Source organism: Anomaloglossus baeobatrachus, chromosome 1 (assembly GCF_048569485.1).
Source record: "Anomaloglossus baeobatrachus isolate aAnoBae1 chromosome 1, aAnoBae1.hap1, whole genome shotgun sequence".
Taxonomy (NCBI): domain Eukaryota; kingdom Metazoa; phylum Chordata; class Amphibia; order Anura; family Aromobatidae; genus Anomaloglossus; species Anomaloglossus baeobatrachus.
Window position 1 is genome coordinate 34,818,656 of NC_134353.1, and position 16,964 is coordinate 34,835,619.

At 44.9% G+C, this 16,964-nt stretch overlaps 1 protein-coding gene across 2 annotated transcripts in view; it reads right to left on the reverse strand.

Annotated features, from left to right (window-relative positions):
• Window positions 1-487: 487 nt before the first annotated feature.
• The window catches only part of LOC142304176 (5-hydroxytryptamine receptor 7), a 129,194-nt gene continuing 112,717 nt past the window's right edge, over window positions 488-16,964 (reverse strand). For both annotated transcript variants that reach the window (XM_075346304.1, XM_075346295.1), the window contains exon 3: window positions 488-3,543. In XM_075346304.1, coding sequence (XP_075202419.1) covers window positions 2,772-3,543 — 772 coding nt within the window. In that variant the 3' untranslated portion in view covers window positions 488-2,771. The remainder of the gene's footprint in view (window positions 3,544-16,964) is intronic.

Genomic DNA, 16,964 nt, shown 5'->3' on the forward strand with positions numbered 1-16,964 from the left:
GAAAAAGAATATTAGAGCATGACCACCAATAGCAGGACACGACAGCCAAGGAAATAGGAAATTGGAACATGATCACAAACAGCCAAGATATGATACCCAAGGAAAAAGAAATTTAGAGTAAGACCACCATTAGCCAAGACATGACACTAGGGGAAAAAAGGAATTTAGAGCATGACCACCAACAGCCAAGATATGGTACAAAAAAAAATATGTTTGTTCATTTTGCAAAAGTACTATTACTTCAGTTCAACAAAAAGACCTTTGATGGCTAAATAAATGGAAACAGTAACAGAAAGCATGACAATGTCATTGAAAAGCCAACCAGAAGATGAAACTTTTTGACAAAATAAATCCCCTTATGAAATGGTCATCAGTAGTCAAAATCAACCTCTTATGCTCATATAGACAGTAATAGTCATCATTTTCCAGCTATTTGTCAGTCGATTGATCAATAACGCATACACATATCAGTGTCATGATAGAACAAGAGTGGGCAAAGCCATTTTTATTGAGTTCATATGGACAAACAGATGGCCTGATGTATCGAGTGCTACTGAGCGGAGGCAAACACATTATCAGCAATACCAGTTCACCTTCACGATTATATGTTACTGATGATTGTGTCATTTCTTCATGAGGAACATAAATGCATCGTAAATGATGATCTTCTACCAAGGACATTATCGACTATTTACATTTTTTTTGTATCACAATAGAACCGTTCAAATGTACAATGCGACAAGCTCGTTCTTCCAATCCGGTGGTATTTCCTTTATGGCGAGCAAACAAGTATCAGTGTCTATACATGCCGAGCACCTGTAATAATGGTCACAATTTGGTGATGATTGTCTCTAACAAGAAGTGTTGATGTTGCGTGAACGTTACCATCATGTAAACTTTTGTAGCTAAAAGCTAGAGAAGAACTCACATTCAGTAATGGTCACAGCATATTACATCTGTTTAATTTACAAGAATATCTTATGTCCATTCAAGTAGAGCAGTAATTCGGGGGGAGACCCCAGATAAAAGTTTTCCTTTTGAAGGGAACCTCTAAAACTACCCCATCCTTGTAAAGGTGACTTGGTGGTCCTCATTTTTGATGAAACCTTCCAACTTCTCCAGGTCTACTGTAAAGGAAACGTGCCTATCCAGACTCTTACGGAAATCCTCCAACCACTCCAGTCCTTTAGAAGAGATGACTTTCTGGTCCTAACTCTTATGGAAACCCTCCAACCACTCCGGCCCTTCTGTAGAGATGACTTCCTGGTCCTGACTCTACGGAAACCCTTCAACCACTTCAGCCCTTCTGTAGAGATGAATTACTGATCCTGACTCTATGGAAACCTTCATCTTATGGTGGAGTCACCTATTACAAAGATGACCTATTGATGTTGTCCTTGGGGGAACCCTATAACCACCCCATCCCTGCTGTAAAATGATATTGTCATTGGCCTCCGAAGGTTGAAGTGGTTTCAGTTACATTCGAGGTGAAGGTGATATGCAGGCACTTTCTCCTGAGAAACCCAAACAACCAACCCATTCCACCTGAAGGTCAGCTGAAACCATGCAAGCATGCAGTGGCCAATGGCTGCAAAATTTTTAATATGAATTGTGGTACTATCTTCTAAATTGTCGCATCCTCACCCCAATACTACTTTCAGTGGGACTTGCTGGAGTTCTGTTCTAGGGAATCCCTGCAACTACCACATTCTAGCCATAGACAGCTGCATTTGGCGGAGAACACACCAGCATGAAGTGACCAATGTCCACAATATTTTTCAGCTAAAACAAAAAATCACCTTTGAAATTGTGCAACCCATTAGCCATTTGTCCATATGTGGCTGCTACATTATGGAAGTCCAGCCTAAAGTTAACATACAAGTGTCCTCTCTAAAGGGCTAATGTAAAGATGACACCTGGGAATGTCTACGACCACCTTATCCTCGATGTTAAGGTTGCTTGCAGGTGATATCTTTTCATTTGGGGACCACCTCATTCCTACCATATGTCCATGCTTCCAAACTGTGGCAACCACATATGACTGAAACAAGCCTGCACAATTTTCAAAAAATGAGTTATTACTTTTGAAATAAAACCATTATTGGCCATCAAATGCAGGTTTGGTTTAGGCTACATGTGACTTGTAAGGACGGCAGCTCCGGCCTAAGGTGACATGCAGGTACTAGGTCCTGAGAAGTTACCTATGACCACCTTGTCCCCAATGTAAACATAAGATGTCACCTGGGAAACATCCAAAACCAACCCCATTCCTCAATTTAAGGATGGGGGAACCCTTATAACCATCCATCACTGTTGAGATACTGGGCTTCCACACTATAGCAGCTGTACGGGGCATGTACCTCATCCTCATGGCTTTTGAAAGCATGGTGTTACCTTCAAAATTGTGGGACCATTGACTTTCGAAGTTAGGAGTGATTTTTGGCCACAGACTGAAGCTCACCTGCTGCCTTATCGGGAACCCTTCGACCACTCTATCCTTACTCCTGGAGATCCCAAACCAGGTCACCTACAGTCCCAGGAACCCTGGTAAGGAAACAATAAGGTTTTTCTACTGTATTTGAAAAACCCAACAGGTAGTTAAAACTTATTGATAACTGTGGTAATAAATATACTGAAAAAAATAACAGACGTAGAAGACAAATCACCATAAAGCACTGTCTCTTGGGATAGGCACTAAACAGTGTGTCTTTCAGAGTCAAGGTCAAGTCAAGATGTCTAAAGTCCATAGGGTGAAAACTATTAGGGACTTGTTACAAGATGCCCTCATGCCTTTCTGTAACTTTTAATGCTTCATGCATGCTGGCAGCTGACAGCCTCCTGTTGATATTGGTGTACTTGCACCTCAACAAGTTCCAAAAAGTAGTCCTCAAATCCCTGTTGAAGAAGGCGTAGATCAATGGGTTTATGAGCGAGTTGGTGTAACCCAACCACAGAAGTGTCCTCTCCAGTCTGAGGGGCATGCAGCTACACCTAATGCCGCAGATGAAAGGCCGGGCCGTGGACAACAAGAAGAAAGGAAGCCAACAGAAGGTGAAGGCTCCTACGATTATCCCAAGAGTCCTGGCCGCTTTTTGTTCTCGTTTGAAGATTGAGATGTTCTTTCTGTCTTGGCGTATGAGCTTGGACAAGGTGGCAAACTCTTCCACCGCTTTGTTCTTTTTGGAGCTTTTTTTAGGAGCAATTTTATCTTCTAAGCAATAAATTCCCTCTTGTTCGATAAGTCTCGGGATATTGACGAATTTGTGCTTCTCGGCACTGATCTTAGCGGCTACAAAGATTCTCTGATACATGATGAGCATGACAGTCATGGGGATATAGAAGGCAACTGCAGTAGAGTAGACGGTATACCCAAAGTCTTGACTTATGAGACACATCCTCTCCACCGTCACATTTTGTGCCCATCCAAATAGCGGAGGAAGAGTGATGGAGGCGGAGAGGAGCCAAACTATAAACACCATCTTTGCCATCAGTTTGCCATTCTGTCGCGCTGGATAGGTCAGAGGACGCGTTATCCCAAGGTACCTGCAAAGGACAAAATAAGATTTACAATGTGCAGATATATTAAACAAATCAAAGAAAATTGACTGAAATTACAAAAATTATTTTTGTTATTTCCCAGAGTTAGAAAAATTAATTTCCCATAAAAAAAAAAAAAAAACAAAACAGCGCCACCTCTGTCCTTTAGGCTTTGTATGGTATTGCAGCATATTCAAGGACTGCAATGTCAGATACAAGATTACTAAAAAGAGTGGCAAAATCACACACAAAAATCACAAATAATGAAAAAAAAAACAGCAATTAATCTCTGAATCACCTCATTTTCTTTCATTCAATTTTTTATAATTTTTCAAATAAAACTGATAAATGCAAATAAATATTGAACACATCACCAATTTTCTAAGTAAATATATTTTTAAAAGTGCTATTAACATGAATTTCTCACTACATATTGGTAACAAAACCAATCATAGGATCCTCGGGGGCGTGTATTTAGTCTGCTCTGCATAATTACACTGTAAGCCACACCCCCTTAGTAAAGACCATAAAAAGATCACTAACTATAAAGCCCCATATTTCTGCAACCATATGGTGGACTTATTAAAAACATGGAAGAAGTTTTTGTTCTTATTTTATTCCCACTGCTCCCCTGATTATGCAGGGGTTTTTTTCCATGCACCATACAGTTTCTGAAATATGGACCTTTTTATTTAGAGCTAATTGTTAAGGTCTTTACAATGTTGTGTGGCTCATAGGATCCTCGGGGGCATGTATTTAGTCTGCTCTGCATAATTACCATATGAGCCACGCACCCTTAGTAAAGGCCATAAAAAGGTCACTTAATATAAATGTCACGGAGTGACAGTCATGTGGTTTCTGGCTACAGAAGGTCACAGCGTTTGGCTGCGCAAAATGCTCCCTGACTTTCTATTGTTCCTGCTGTCAGTATTCATTGGTATAGGTAACTTTTCTGCTGGATTTTCATCTCTCCCCCTCTTGGACACAGCAGAAGCTCGCCTTCCACCCAGCTGCTGATCATCAGTATTCCCCTTGTGGTTAATTAATGGCTTCTTCCCAGGACTGGTGATATTCAGTTCATTCTAGCTCTGGTTGCAAGCAGGTGGCTTGCTCTGCTCTGTAACATCGTTGCTGAAGCTTTGCTGAACTCCTACCTGAGTCATCTGTGGATAAGTAGCTCCTGCTTTTTTCCCCTGTGTGCCCCCCTTGATTCTTCCTTTATCATTTAGTGGGGTTGACAAAGAGCTCATTCCACCCGTTCCCTATTTAGGGGGGTCCATCACTAGGGATACCTAGAAATCCTAGAAATCCGGCTAGGCGCATAGGTGCAGAACCTATCTAGGGCGGTCCGGGACCCCAGGGACCAGCAGTAGGTTTGGTCACGGGTCAACATCTCCCCGTTCCCTAGATACAGGGGTTCCCTTACCTTTTGCCACTTTTTAGAGCTAATTGTTATGGTCATTACAATGTGCTGTGGCTCATAGGATCCTTGGGGGCGTGTATTTAATCTGCTCAGCATAATTACCCTCTGAGCCACGCCCCCTTAGTAAAGGCCATAAAAAAGATCACTAAATATAAAGCTCCATATCTCTACAACAATATGGAGGATTTATTAAAAATACGGGAGCAGTTTTTGCTCTTATTCAAAGAATTCAAACCATGGATGTCCATAAATTTAGCTAAGCTCCATTTTCGAGATGCAGGTCCCAGATATACAAACCTCTTAAAGACGTCCAAAAGGGATCAGTTTTTCCTTTTATTCCATTCCCGCTGCTCCCCTGATTATTCAAGGTTTTCTTTTTTCAAATGCACCATATTTAGAGCTAATTTGTATGGTCTTTACAATGTGGAGTGACTCACAGGATCCTCAGGGGCGTGTATTTAGGCTACTCTGCATAATTACACTGTGAGCCACGCCTCCTAAGTAAAGGCCATAAAAAAATCACTAAATATAAATCCCCATATCTCTGAGACCGTATGGCAATAATAATCAGGAACAATAGAAATGAAATGTGAGCAAAACTGGTCCCACTAAGATAGAGAAATATTTTGCCCTGTAAGCAAAGCTATGAATACCGCCATACTATTGATGCTATAGCTCCACTCAGAGACGGATTAATAATTTGGATATCTGCTCCACTGAGCCCCAGATCTCAGACATTTTTGCATGACAACAAGATCCAAAAACAGCAATGTTAGGTGTGAACTAGTGATTTGTGATGCCCTGGCCTATCAGGTCGTCACAGGGTATTGTGCAATCTGCCCTCCCGCACAGTATCCAACCTCCTTGGTTAACGGATCCCAGTCCTCTGGTGTTGTTAACAGCTAGTCCAATTAAAATCCTAGGAACACTTCCCACTAGAACCTACCAGACACACCATTGGGGGGCCTGAAGGGAATAGGGGTGCCCACATGGGGGGGTTGCTGAGGAGAAAGTGAGGACAGTGACAGTTTAGACGAGAGAGTCGAGTGGAGAGGCGAGAGTGAAGGAGAGGAGGTGAAGTGGCTCTCGTGAGGAGAGGCCACGGAGGAGAGCTCCTGTATACTAGGTGGCAGGCGTTGGTCTGGGCCTGGTAGGAGCTGGAACCTGGTCGCAGGGGACAGTGTCAAGGGGCACGGACTGCCGAGTAGGGCAGCTGGCAGCTTTGAGCTGTCACCGGGCAGGGGCCAGGACACGACGGGGTATGTGGACCCTAGTCTGAAAAGTAGCTTCACGCGTTCCAGTAATTTACCCGACGAGGGTGAAGACTTCAAGTGTCATCACCAACCCGCTCCAAAATCGGGGTACTAGCGCACCGATGGGATAGGACTTTCCCAATACAGTCCAAAGAAATCCTACGCGTGAACCCTGAGAGCAAGCTCACTCTGTTAGCCACACGGGTGAACAGGACCCGGAGAGATTCATACCAACGGGTCCAATTGGGACTAAGGTGCCAGGGATAGGGCCACAGACCAACAACAACACCAGGGGCACGGATCCAGGCCTGCTCCCCGCAGACTACGGTGGTGCTCAGAACTTTGGATTACAAGCTGTCGGTGTGGTTATTCTGGGACTGAGTGAGTACATTGGAAACCCCTGCACCTATCCCCCAACGGCACCCAAACACCATCCATCATCAACGGGCCCCGGGACACAAACCCCCTACCCACGGAGGGGTTAAACATCAGGCTGTCGCACCATCGTCATCGTGCTCCCCAATGGCAGCGGTGGTCCCTCACATTACCACGCACCGTGGGTGGCATCACAAAGTTTCCAAACCCTCCCTGTACATAGTCCCCCCTCTCATCGAGCGGCCGCACGACCCCCGAGTCCGTTGACCCCTTCAAGCCACCGCGGATCAGGATCAGATCAGCAGCCCGGCTGCTGGCACGGGGGCGGCACAGATTCTTTTGGGGATTCCATGGCCAAGAAAATGAATAAAAAAAGAAATAATAACCTAAAAAATGTTTAGCAGATCTGACAATGAAGCAGAATTGTCGCCTGCTGAGAGCCGCTCCTGGGTGCGGATACGAGATGACAGCAGTTATTTAAGAAAATTGCAGATAATTCTGAAAATCAAAGTATCTGCTGTCCGATAATGACGCCCGTTGTGCCTTCATGTACCGCGGCGAGGTGAATAGCTGCTGATTGGTCAATTTAGCATCTGTGATTTGTAATGGACTCCCTGAGTGTTTCTCTTTCATCTGCCATATGAAAAGCTGAAGTCTGAAAGTTCCTGACTGCACTGACGTTATAATAATCTCTGCTTTACTGTATGACACTGTAAGTTATCACCACAGGGCCACTGTGGGCACCAAGACACTACAACTCCCAGCAGGTGATTGGTGGACTTGTAGGACATAGTGTGCACCCAGAAACCAACTCCCAGCAGGTGATTGGTGGACTTGTAGGACATTGTGTGCACCGAGAAACCACAACTCCCAGCAGGTGATTGGTGGACTTGTAGGACATAGTGTGCACCCACAAACCAACTCCCAGCAGGTGATTGGTGGACTTGTAGGACATTGTGTGCAGCCAGAAACCACAACTAACAGCAGGTGATTGGTGGACTTGTAGGACATTGTGTACACCCAGAAAACACAACTCCCAGCAGGTGATTGGTGGACTTGTAGGACATAGTGTGCACCCAGAAACCAACTCCCAGCAGGTGATTTGTGGACTTGTAGGACATTGGGTGCATACAGAAAACACAACTCCCAGCAGGTGATTGGTGGAGTTGTAGGACATTGTGTGCACCCAGAAACCAACTCCCAGCAGGTGATTGCTGGACTTGTAGGACATTGTGTGCACCGAAAAACCACAACTCCCAGCAGGTGATTGGTGGACTTGTAGGACATAGTGTGCACCCAGAAACCAACTCCCAGCAGGTGATTGGTGGACTTGTAGGACATAGTGTGCACCCACAAACCAACTCCCAGCAGGTGATTGGTGGACTTGTAGGACATTGTGTGCAGCCAGAAACCACAACTAACAGCAGGTGATTGGTGGACTTGTAGGACATTGTGTACACCCAGAAAACACAACTCCCAGCAGGTGATTGGTGGACTTGTAGGACATAGTGTGCACCCAGAAACCAACTCCCAGCAGGTGATTTGTGGACTTGTAGGACATTGGGTGCATACAGAAAACACAACTCCCAGCAGGTGATTGGTGGACTTGTAGGACATTGGGTGCATACAGAAAACACAACTCCCAGCAGGTGATTGGTGGAGTTGTAGAACATTGTGGGCACCCAGAAACCTAACTCCCAGCAGGTGATTGGTGGACTTGTAGGTCATTGTGTGCACTCAGAAACCTAACTCCCAGCAGGTGATTGGTGGACTTGTAGGTCATTGTGTGCACCCAGAAACTAAAAATCCCAGCAGGTGATTGGTGGATTTGTAGGACTTTGTGTGCACCCAGAAACCACAACTCCCAGCAGGTGATTGGTGGACTTGTAGGACATTGTGTGCACCCAGACACCACAACTCTCAGCAGGTGATTGGTGGACCTGAAGGACATCGTGTCGGAGTCTACAACAGCTGCAGGCTTATGCTAGCAGAGTTATTTTTAGCAGTTAGAATGCTGAGAAAAAAGGCTTAAAAAATGAATACTCACCTTACTGCTCACTGTCTGGTCCTCTGCTTCATCCGGACTCTTCTCTCCTTCCGGTGAGTGACATTGCCTTGGGATATCATGATACTTGGTGTGAGACCCGCCGCGGGCATTGAACTGCTGTGAACTCATGAGTTCAACTGAGTTCACTGCCCGCTGTTCTCACACACTACTGTGTGACCTGCTGCAGTGAGGTCATCGCAGTTCACTAAAGTGGTTCTCACAGCAATGTGTGAGCCTGCAGTGACTTCTCTCCCTCCCAATGAGGAACGATCTGTTCTTCATAGGCTGGGACAGTGTGTCTTGGAACGTCATGGGATCCCCTTATTGGATTATGGCAGGCTTGGATAAGGGTTTTTGCATGGGAATAAATTGGTGAATGATGGTTTCTTGTCTTTATTTCTTTAATAATTTTCTCTTTTTATGTCTTTCAGGTTCATTTTTGGGGACTTCGTTATTGATTACTGCAGAGTTTTTTCAACATAAATTGTTTAACCATTGCTGTAGTTGAGGGGTGTTTGTTAAAATAAAATTTATTTTGATACTTTCAACTACTGGATTAGTAATGGGGGTGCCGACCCATTACTAAGACCAGATCTTGATATCAGCTGGTAATTCACAGATGGCCTCACCCCCATATATTTCCCTGTTTGCCTCTGCACCAGGGCAACGGAAAGAGCTTTGTACAGCGCCAGAGTTGGCGCATCTAATGGATGTGCCACTTCTGGAATGACTGCAGGTTACTATTTTTAGGCTGGGAAGGGCCAAATAATTATGGCACTTTCCACCCTAAAAAATATCACCCCCCCTCCAAGTTGTCTGCTGTCCCTTGGCAGGTTTTTTTTTAAAGATGGGGGACCCAACACTGTTTTTTTAATTGTTCGTTCAAGTAATTACAATGAGAAACCTAAAGTGTAATTCACACATTGAGCTTTTACTCCTTGCAGATTTGGTGCAGAAAATAATCTGCAGCATGTTAATTATTTCAGCATTTTGCCTGCATTTTTCACCCATTGAGTGCACTTGAAAAACGCATGCAAAAAAACCTGCAAAAACGCATAAAAACGTGGCAAAAATGCTGCAGAAATGTATATAAAAAAAGTCAATTTTTCCTGTGAACAGATCCAGAAATGGTTCAAATATTTCTGCAACCAAACACTCGACGTGTGCACAAAGCCTTAACCTCTCTCTCTCTGGACCTTGATCCCACAGTCAAATGATTGGTCTTTTCAATAAACTTTGCACATGACTCACTACTACAAGCAAATAATATACAGTATCTTTGTAATATATCTTATTGGAAAAATCTTCTTTCTCCACTTATGAGCCATTTTTCCCCACCCCTTCCAAATCATTATTCATTCTGAAAAACAAATCAACTCCATTGTTATAAGAGAAAGACAGACTGCCAACTCACCAATGGATCAGATTGCAGGTCCTATCCAGATCGTATAGAGAGGAGAGAAGCAAGGAACAGGATGCTGAATGTCTTAGGAAGTGATTACGGTATATCTTGTGTCAGGGCTAGATTCACAGCTACACTGCTCAGTACTGCTGTGTAATGTCCTCCATGCTACTGCTGAACTTGAGCATGAGCTACATAGAGAGCAGTGCTGGATTCACGGCTACACTGCTCAGTGCTGCTGTATAATGTCCTCCATGCTGCTGCTGATCCTGAACATGAGCTACAGAGAGGCCAGTTCTGGATTCACAGCTTCACTGCTCAGTACTGCTGTTTAATGTCCTCCATGATATTGCTGATCCCAAGCATGAGCTACATAGAGGCCAGTGCTGGATTCACAGCTACCCTGCTCAGTCCTGCTGTTTAATGTCCTCCAAGGCTACTGCTGATCCCGAGCAAGAGCTACAGAGAGGCCAGTGCTGGATTCACATCTACACTGCTCAGTGCTGCTGTATAATGTCCTCCATGCTGCTGTTGATCCCGAACAAAAGCTACATAGAGGCCAGTGCTGGATTCACAGCTACACTGCTCAGTCCTGCTGTGTAATGTCCTCCATGCTGCTGATGATCCTGAGCATGAGATACATAGAGGCAAGTGCTGGATTTACAGCTACACAGCGCAATACTGATGTACAATGTCCTCCATGCTACTGCTGATCCCAAGCATGAGCTACATAGAGGTCAGTGCTGGATTCACAGCTACACTGCTCAGTCCTGCTATGTAATGTTCTCCATGCTACTGCTGATCCCAAGCATGAGCTACATAGAGGCAAGTGGTGGATTCACAGCTACACTGCTCAGTGCTACTGTATAATGTCCTCCATGCTGCTGTTGATCCCGAACAAAAGCTACATAGAGGCCAGTGCTGGATTCACAGCTACATTGCTCAGTCCTGCTGTGTAATGTCCTCCATGCTACTGCTGATCCCGAGCATGAGCTACATAGAGGCAAGTGCTGATTTACAGCTACACTGCTCAGTGCTGCTGTGTAATGTCCTCCATACTGCTGCTGATCCTGAGCATGAGCTACATAAAGGCAAGTGCTGGATTCACAGCTACACTGCTCAGTCCTGCTGTGTAATGTCCTCCATGCTACTGCTGATCTCGAGCATGAGCTACAGAGAGGCCAGTGCTGGATTTACAGCTACACTGCTCAGTGCTGCTGTGTAATGTCCTCCATGCTACTGCTGATCCCGAGCATGAGCTACATAGAGGCAAGTGCTGATTTACAGCTACACTGCTCAGTGCTGCTGTGTAATGTCCTCCATGCTACTGCTGATCTCGAGCATGAGCTACAGAGAGGCCAGTGCTGGATTTACAGCTACACTGCTCAGTGCTGCTGTGTAATGTCCTCCATGATATTGCTGATCCCGAGCATGAGCTACATAGAGTCCAGTGCTGGATTCACAGCTACACTGCTCAGTACTGCTGTGTAATGTCCTCCATGCTGCTGCTGATCCCGAGCATGAGCTACATAGAGGTCAGTGCTGGATTCACAGCTACACTGCTCAGTGATACTGTATAAGGTCCTCCATGCTGCTGTTGATCCTGAACAAAAGCTACATAGAGGCCAGTGCTGGATTCACAGCTACATTGCTCAGTCCTGCTGTGTAATGTCCTCCATGCTACTGCTGATCCCGAGCATGAGCTACATAGAGGCAAGTGCTGATTTACAGCTACACTGCTCAGTGCTGCTGTGTAATGTCCTCCATACTGCTGCTGATCCTGAGCATGAGCTACATAAAGGCAAGTGCTGGATTCACAGCTACACTGCTCAGTCCTGCTGTGTAATGTCCTCCATGCTACTGCTGATCTCGAGCATGAGCTACAGAGAGGCCAGTGCTGGATTTACAGCTACACTGCTCAGTGCTGCTGTGTAATGTCCTCCATGCTACTGCTGATCCCGAGCATGAGCTACATAGAGGCAAGTGCTGATTTACAGCTACACTGCTCAGTGCTGCTGTGTAATGTCCTCCATGCTACTGCTGATCTCGAGCATGAGCTACAGAGAGGCCAGTGCTGGATTTACAGCTACACTGCTCAGTGCTGCTGTGTAATGTCCTCCATGATATTGCTGATCCCGAGCATGAGCTACATAGAGTCCAGTGCTGGATTCACAGCTACACTGCTCAGTACTGCTGTGTAATGTCCTCCATGCTGCTGCTGATCCCGAGCATGAGCTACATAGAGGTCAGTGCTGGATTCACAGCTACACTGCTCAGTGATACTGTATAAGGTCCTCCATGCTGCTGTTGATCCTGAACAAAAGCTACATAGAGGCCAGTGCTGGATTCACAGCTACATTGCTCAGTCCTACCGTCTAATGTCCTCCATGCTACTGCTGATCCCGAGCATGAGCTACATAGAGGCAAGTGCTGATTTACAGCTACACTGCTCAGTGCTGCTGTGTAATGTCCTCCATGCTACTGCTGATCTCGAGCATGAGCTACAGAGAGGCCAGTGCTGGATTTACAGCTACACTACTCAGTGCTGCTGTGTAATGTCCTCCATGATATTGCTGATCCCGAGCATGAGCTACATAGAGTGCAGTGCTGGATTCACAGCTACACTGCTCAGTACTGCTGTATAATGTCCTCCATGCTGCTGCTGATCCCGAGCATGAGCTACATAGAGGCCAGTGCTGGATTCACAGCTACACTGCTCAGTGCTACTGTATAATGTCCTCCATGTTGCTGCTGATCCCGAGCATGAGCTACATAGAGGCCAGTGCTTTATTTACAGCTACACTGCTCAGTACTGCTGTATAATGTCCTCCATGCTGCTGCTGATCCCGAGCATGAGCTACATAGAGTCCAGTGCTGGATTTACAGCTACACTGCTCAATCCTGCTGTGTAATGTCCTCCATGCAGCTATTGCTTTCGGACAGGTGCTATGCTACAATACAGCAGACCTAAAGCTACTCCATCTTGCATGAATTTAATTTCACTTTTATAAATGCTGTTAAAAATGTAACATTATCTGTATGTTGCTTCCAATTACCTGTTTTCTCTTCTGTCTTATGATTTATGCACAATCTGAATGATTCACATGTTCTTGTTACTTCTGCATTATCTGAATCTTTGGAATTTACTAATGAATGGTTTGTATGACTGTCGGAGGACGGAGGGTCCAGATATTTTACCACCTCATTATATTCTAACCTTGTACCTAGAGAATGAACCTTTCCATTAATTAATTATGCATAGATATTTACTATACTATATCATTATAGAAGTAAGCGAGCGCACCGGAGCAGAAGGAATAACGAGGAAGACTAAGATTGATAAGAAACCCTATAAAGAAATGTGATATGGATATACAGTTAGGTCCAGAAATCTTTGGACAGTGACACAATTTTGGCGAGTTGGGCTCTGCATGCCACCACATTGGATTTGAAATGAAACCTCTACAACAGAATTCAAGTGCAGATTGTAACGTTTAATTTGAAGGTTTGAACAAAAATATCTGATAGAAATTGTAGGAATTGTCACATTTCTTTACAAACACTCCACATTTTAGGAGGTCAAAAGTAATTGGACAAATAAACTAAACCCAAACAAAATATTTTTATATTCAATATTTTGTTGCGAATCCTTTGGAGGCAATCACTGCCTTAAGTCTGGAACCCATGGACATCACCAAACGCTGGGTTTCCTCCTTCTTAATGCTTTGCCAGGCCTTTACAGCCGCAACCTTCAGGTCTTGCTTGTTTGTGGGTCTTTCCGTCTTAAGTCTGGATTTGAGCAAGTGAAATGCATGCTCAATTGGGTTAAGATCTGGTGATTGACTTGGCCATTGCAGAATGTTCCACTTTTTTGCACTCATGAACTCCTGGGTAGCTTTGGCTGTATGCTTGGGGTCATTGTCCATCTGTACTATGAAGCGCCGTCCGATCAACTTTGCGGCATTTGGCTGAATCTGGGCTGAAAGTATATCCCGGTACACTTCAGAATTCATCCGGCTACTCTTGTCTGCTGTTATGTCATCAATAAACACAAGTGACCCAGTGCCATTGAAAGCCATGCATGCCCATGCCATCACGTTGCCTCCACCATGCTTTACAGAGGATGTGGTGTGCCTTGGATCATGTGCCGTTCCCTTTCTTCTCCAAACTTTTTTCTTCCCATCATTCTGGTACAGGTTGATCTTGGTCTCATCTGTCCATAGAATACTTTTCCAGAACTGAGCTGGCTTCATGAGGTGTTTTTCAGCAAATGTAACTCTGGCCTGTCTATTTTTGGAATTGATGAATGGTTTGCATCTAGATGTGAACCCTTTGTATTTACTTTCATGGAGTCTTCTCTTTACTGTTGACTTAGAGACAGATACACCTACTTCACTGAGAGTGTTCTGGACTTCAGTTGATGTTGTGAACGGGTTCTTCTTCACCAAAGAAAGTATGCGGCGATCATCCACCACTGTTGTCATCCGTGGACGCCCAGGCCTTTTTGAGTTCCCAAGCTCACCAGTCAATTCCTTTTTTCTCAGAATGTACCCGACTGTTGATTTTGCTACTCCAAGCATGTCTGCTATCTCGCTGATGGATTTTTTCTTTTTTTTCAGCCTCAGGATGTTCTGCTTCACCTCAATTGAGCGTTCCTTAGACCGCATGTTGTCTGGTCACAGCAACAGCTTCCAAATGCAAAACCACACACCTGTAATCAACCCCAGACCTTTTAACTACTTCATTGATTACAGGTTAACAAGGGAGACGCCTTCAGAGTTAATTGCAGCCCTTAGAGTCCCTTGTCCAATTACTTTTGGTCCCTTGAAAAAGAGGAGGCTATGCATTACAGAGCTATGATTCCTAAACCCTTTCTCCGATTTGGATGTGAAAACTCTCATATTGCAGCTGGGAGTGTGCACTTTCAGCCCATATCATATATATAATTGTATTTCTGAACATGTTTTTGTAAACAGCTAAAATAACAAAACTTGTGTCACTGTCCAAATATTTCTGGCCCTGACTGTAGATTCAGAGCAGTACAGACTTCACCTGTGTGAGGTTAACCTGTTATCGGCAGATTCCAGGGAGGAAAATCACTGCTACAAACAGCTACATAGAGGCAAGAGAGCAGAAATCCCTCATCTCTGTGTGTGCTGTGTATGGGAGACATCATAGAAGCGAATCTGTACCCACCAGCTCAATCCAACAACTCTGTGTGTGCTGTGTATGGGAGACATCATAGAAGTGAATCTGTACCCACCAGCTCAATCCCTCATCTCTGCGTGTGCTGTGTATAGGAGACATCATAGAAGTGAATCTGTACCCACCAGCTCAATCCCTCATCTCTATGTGTGCTGTGTATGGGAGACATCATAGAAGCGAATCTGTACCCACCAGCTCAATCCCTCATCTCTGTGTGTGCTGTGTAAGGGAGACATCATAGAAGCAAATCTGTACCTACCAGCTCAATCCCTCATCTCTGTGTGTGCTGTGTATGGGAGACATCATAGAAGCAAATCTGTACCCATCAGCTCAATCCCTCAACTCTGTGTGTGCTGTGTATGGGAGACATCATAGAAGCAAATCTGTACCCACCAGCTCAATCCCTCATCTCTGTGTGTGCTGTGTATGGGAGACATCATAGAAGCGAATCTGTACCCACCAGCTCAATCCCTCATCTCTATGTGTGCTGTGTATGGGAGACATCATAGAAGCGAATCTGTACCCACCAGCTCAATCCCTCATCTCTGTGTGTGCTGTGTATGGGAGACATCATAGAAGCGAATCTGTACCCACCAGCTCAATCCCTCATCTCTGTGTGTGCTGTGTATAGGAGACATCATAGAAGCGAATCTGTACCCACCAGCTCAATCCCTCATCTTTGTGTGTGCTGTGTAAGGGAGACATCATAGAAGCGAATCTGTACCCACCAGCTCAATCCCTCATCTCTGTGTGTGCTGTGTTTAGGAGACATCATAGAAGTGAGTCTGTACCCACCAGCTCAATCCCTCATCTCTGTGTGTGCTGTGTATAGGAGACATCATAGAAGTGAATTTGTACCCACCAGCTCAATCCCTCATCTCTGAGTGTGCTGTGTATGGGAGACATCATAGAAGTGAATCTGTACCCACCAGCTCAATCCCTCATCTCTGTGTGTGCTGTGTATAGGAGACATCATAGAAGTGAATCTGTACCCACCAGCTCAATCCCTCATCTCTGTGTGTGCTGTGTATAGGTAACATCATAGAAGTGAATCTGTACCCACCAGCTCAATCCCTCATCTCTGAGTGTGCTGTGTATGGGAGACATCATAGAAGCGAATCTGTACCCACCAGCTCAATCCCTCATCTCTGTGTGTGCTGTGTAAGGGAGACATCATAGAAGCAAATCTGTACCCACCAGCTCAATCCCTCATCTCTGTGTGTGCTGTGTATGGGAGACATCATAGAAGCGAATCTGTACCCACCAGCTCAATCCCTCAACTCTGTGTGTGCTGTGTATGGGAGACATCACAGAAGCAAATCTGTACCCACCAGCTCAATCCCTCATCTCTGTGTGTGCTGTGTATGGGAGACATCATAGCAGTGAATCTGTACCCACCAGCTCAATCCCTCATCTCTGCGTGTACTGTGTATGGGAGACATCATAGAAGCGAATCTGTACCCACCAGCTCAATTCCTCAACTCTTTGTGTGCTGTGTATAGGAGACATCATAGAAGTGAATCTGTACCCACCAGCTCAATCCCTCATCTCTGCGTGTGCTGTGTATAGGAGACATCATAGAAGTGAATCTGTACCCACCAGCTCAATCCCTCATCTCTGAGTGTGCTGTGTATAGGAGACATCATAGAAGTGAATCTGTACCCACCAGCTCAATCCCTCATCTCTGTGTGTGCTGTGTATAGGAGACATCATAGAAGCGAA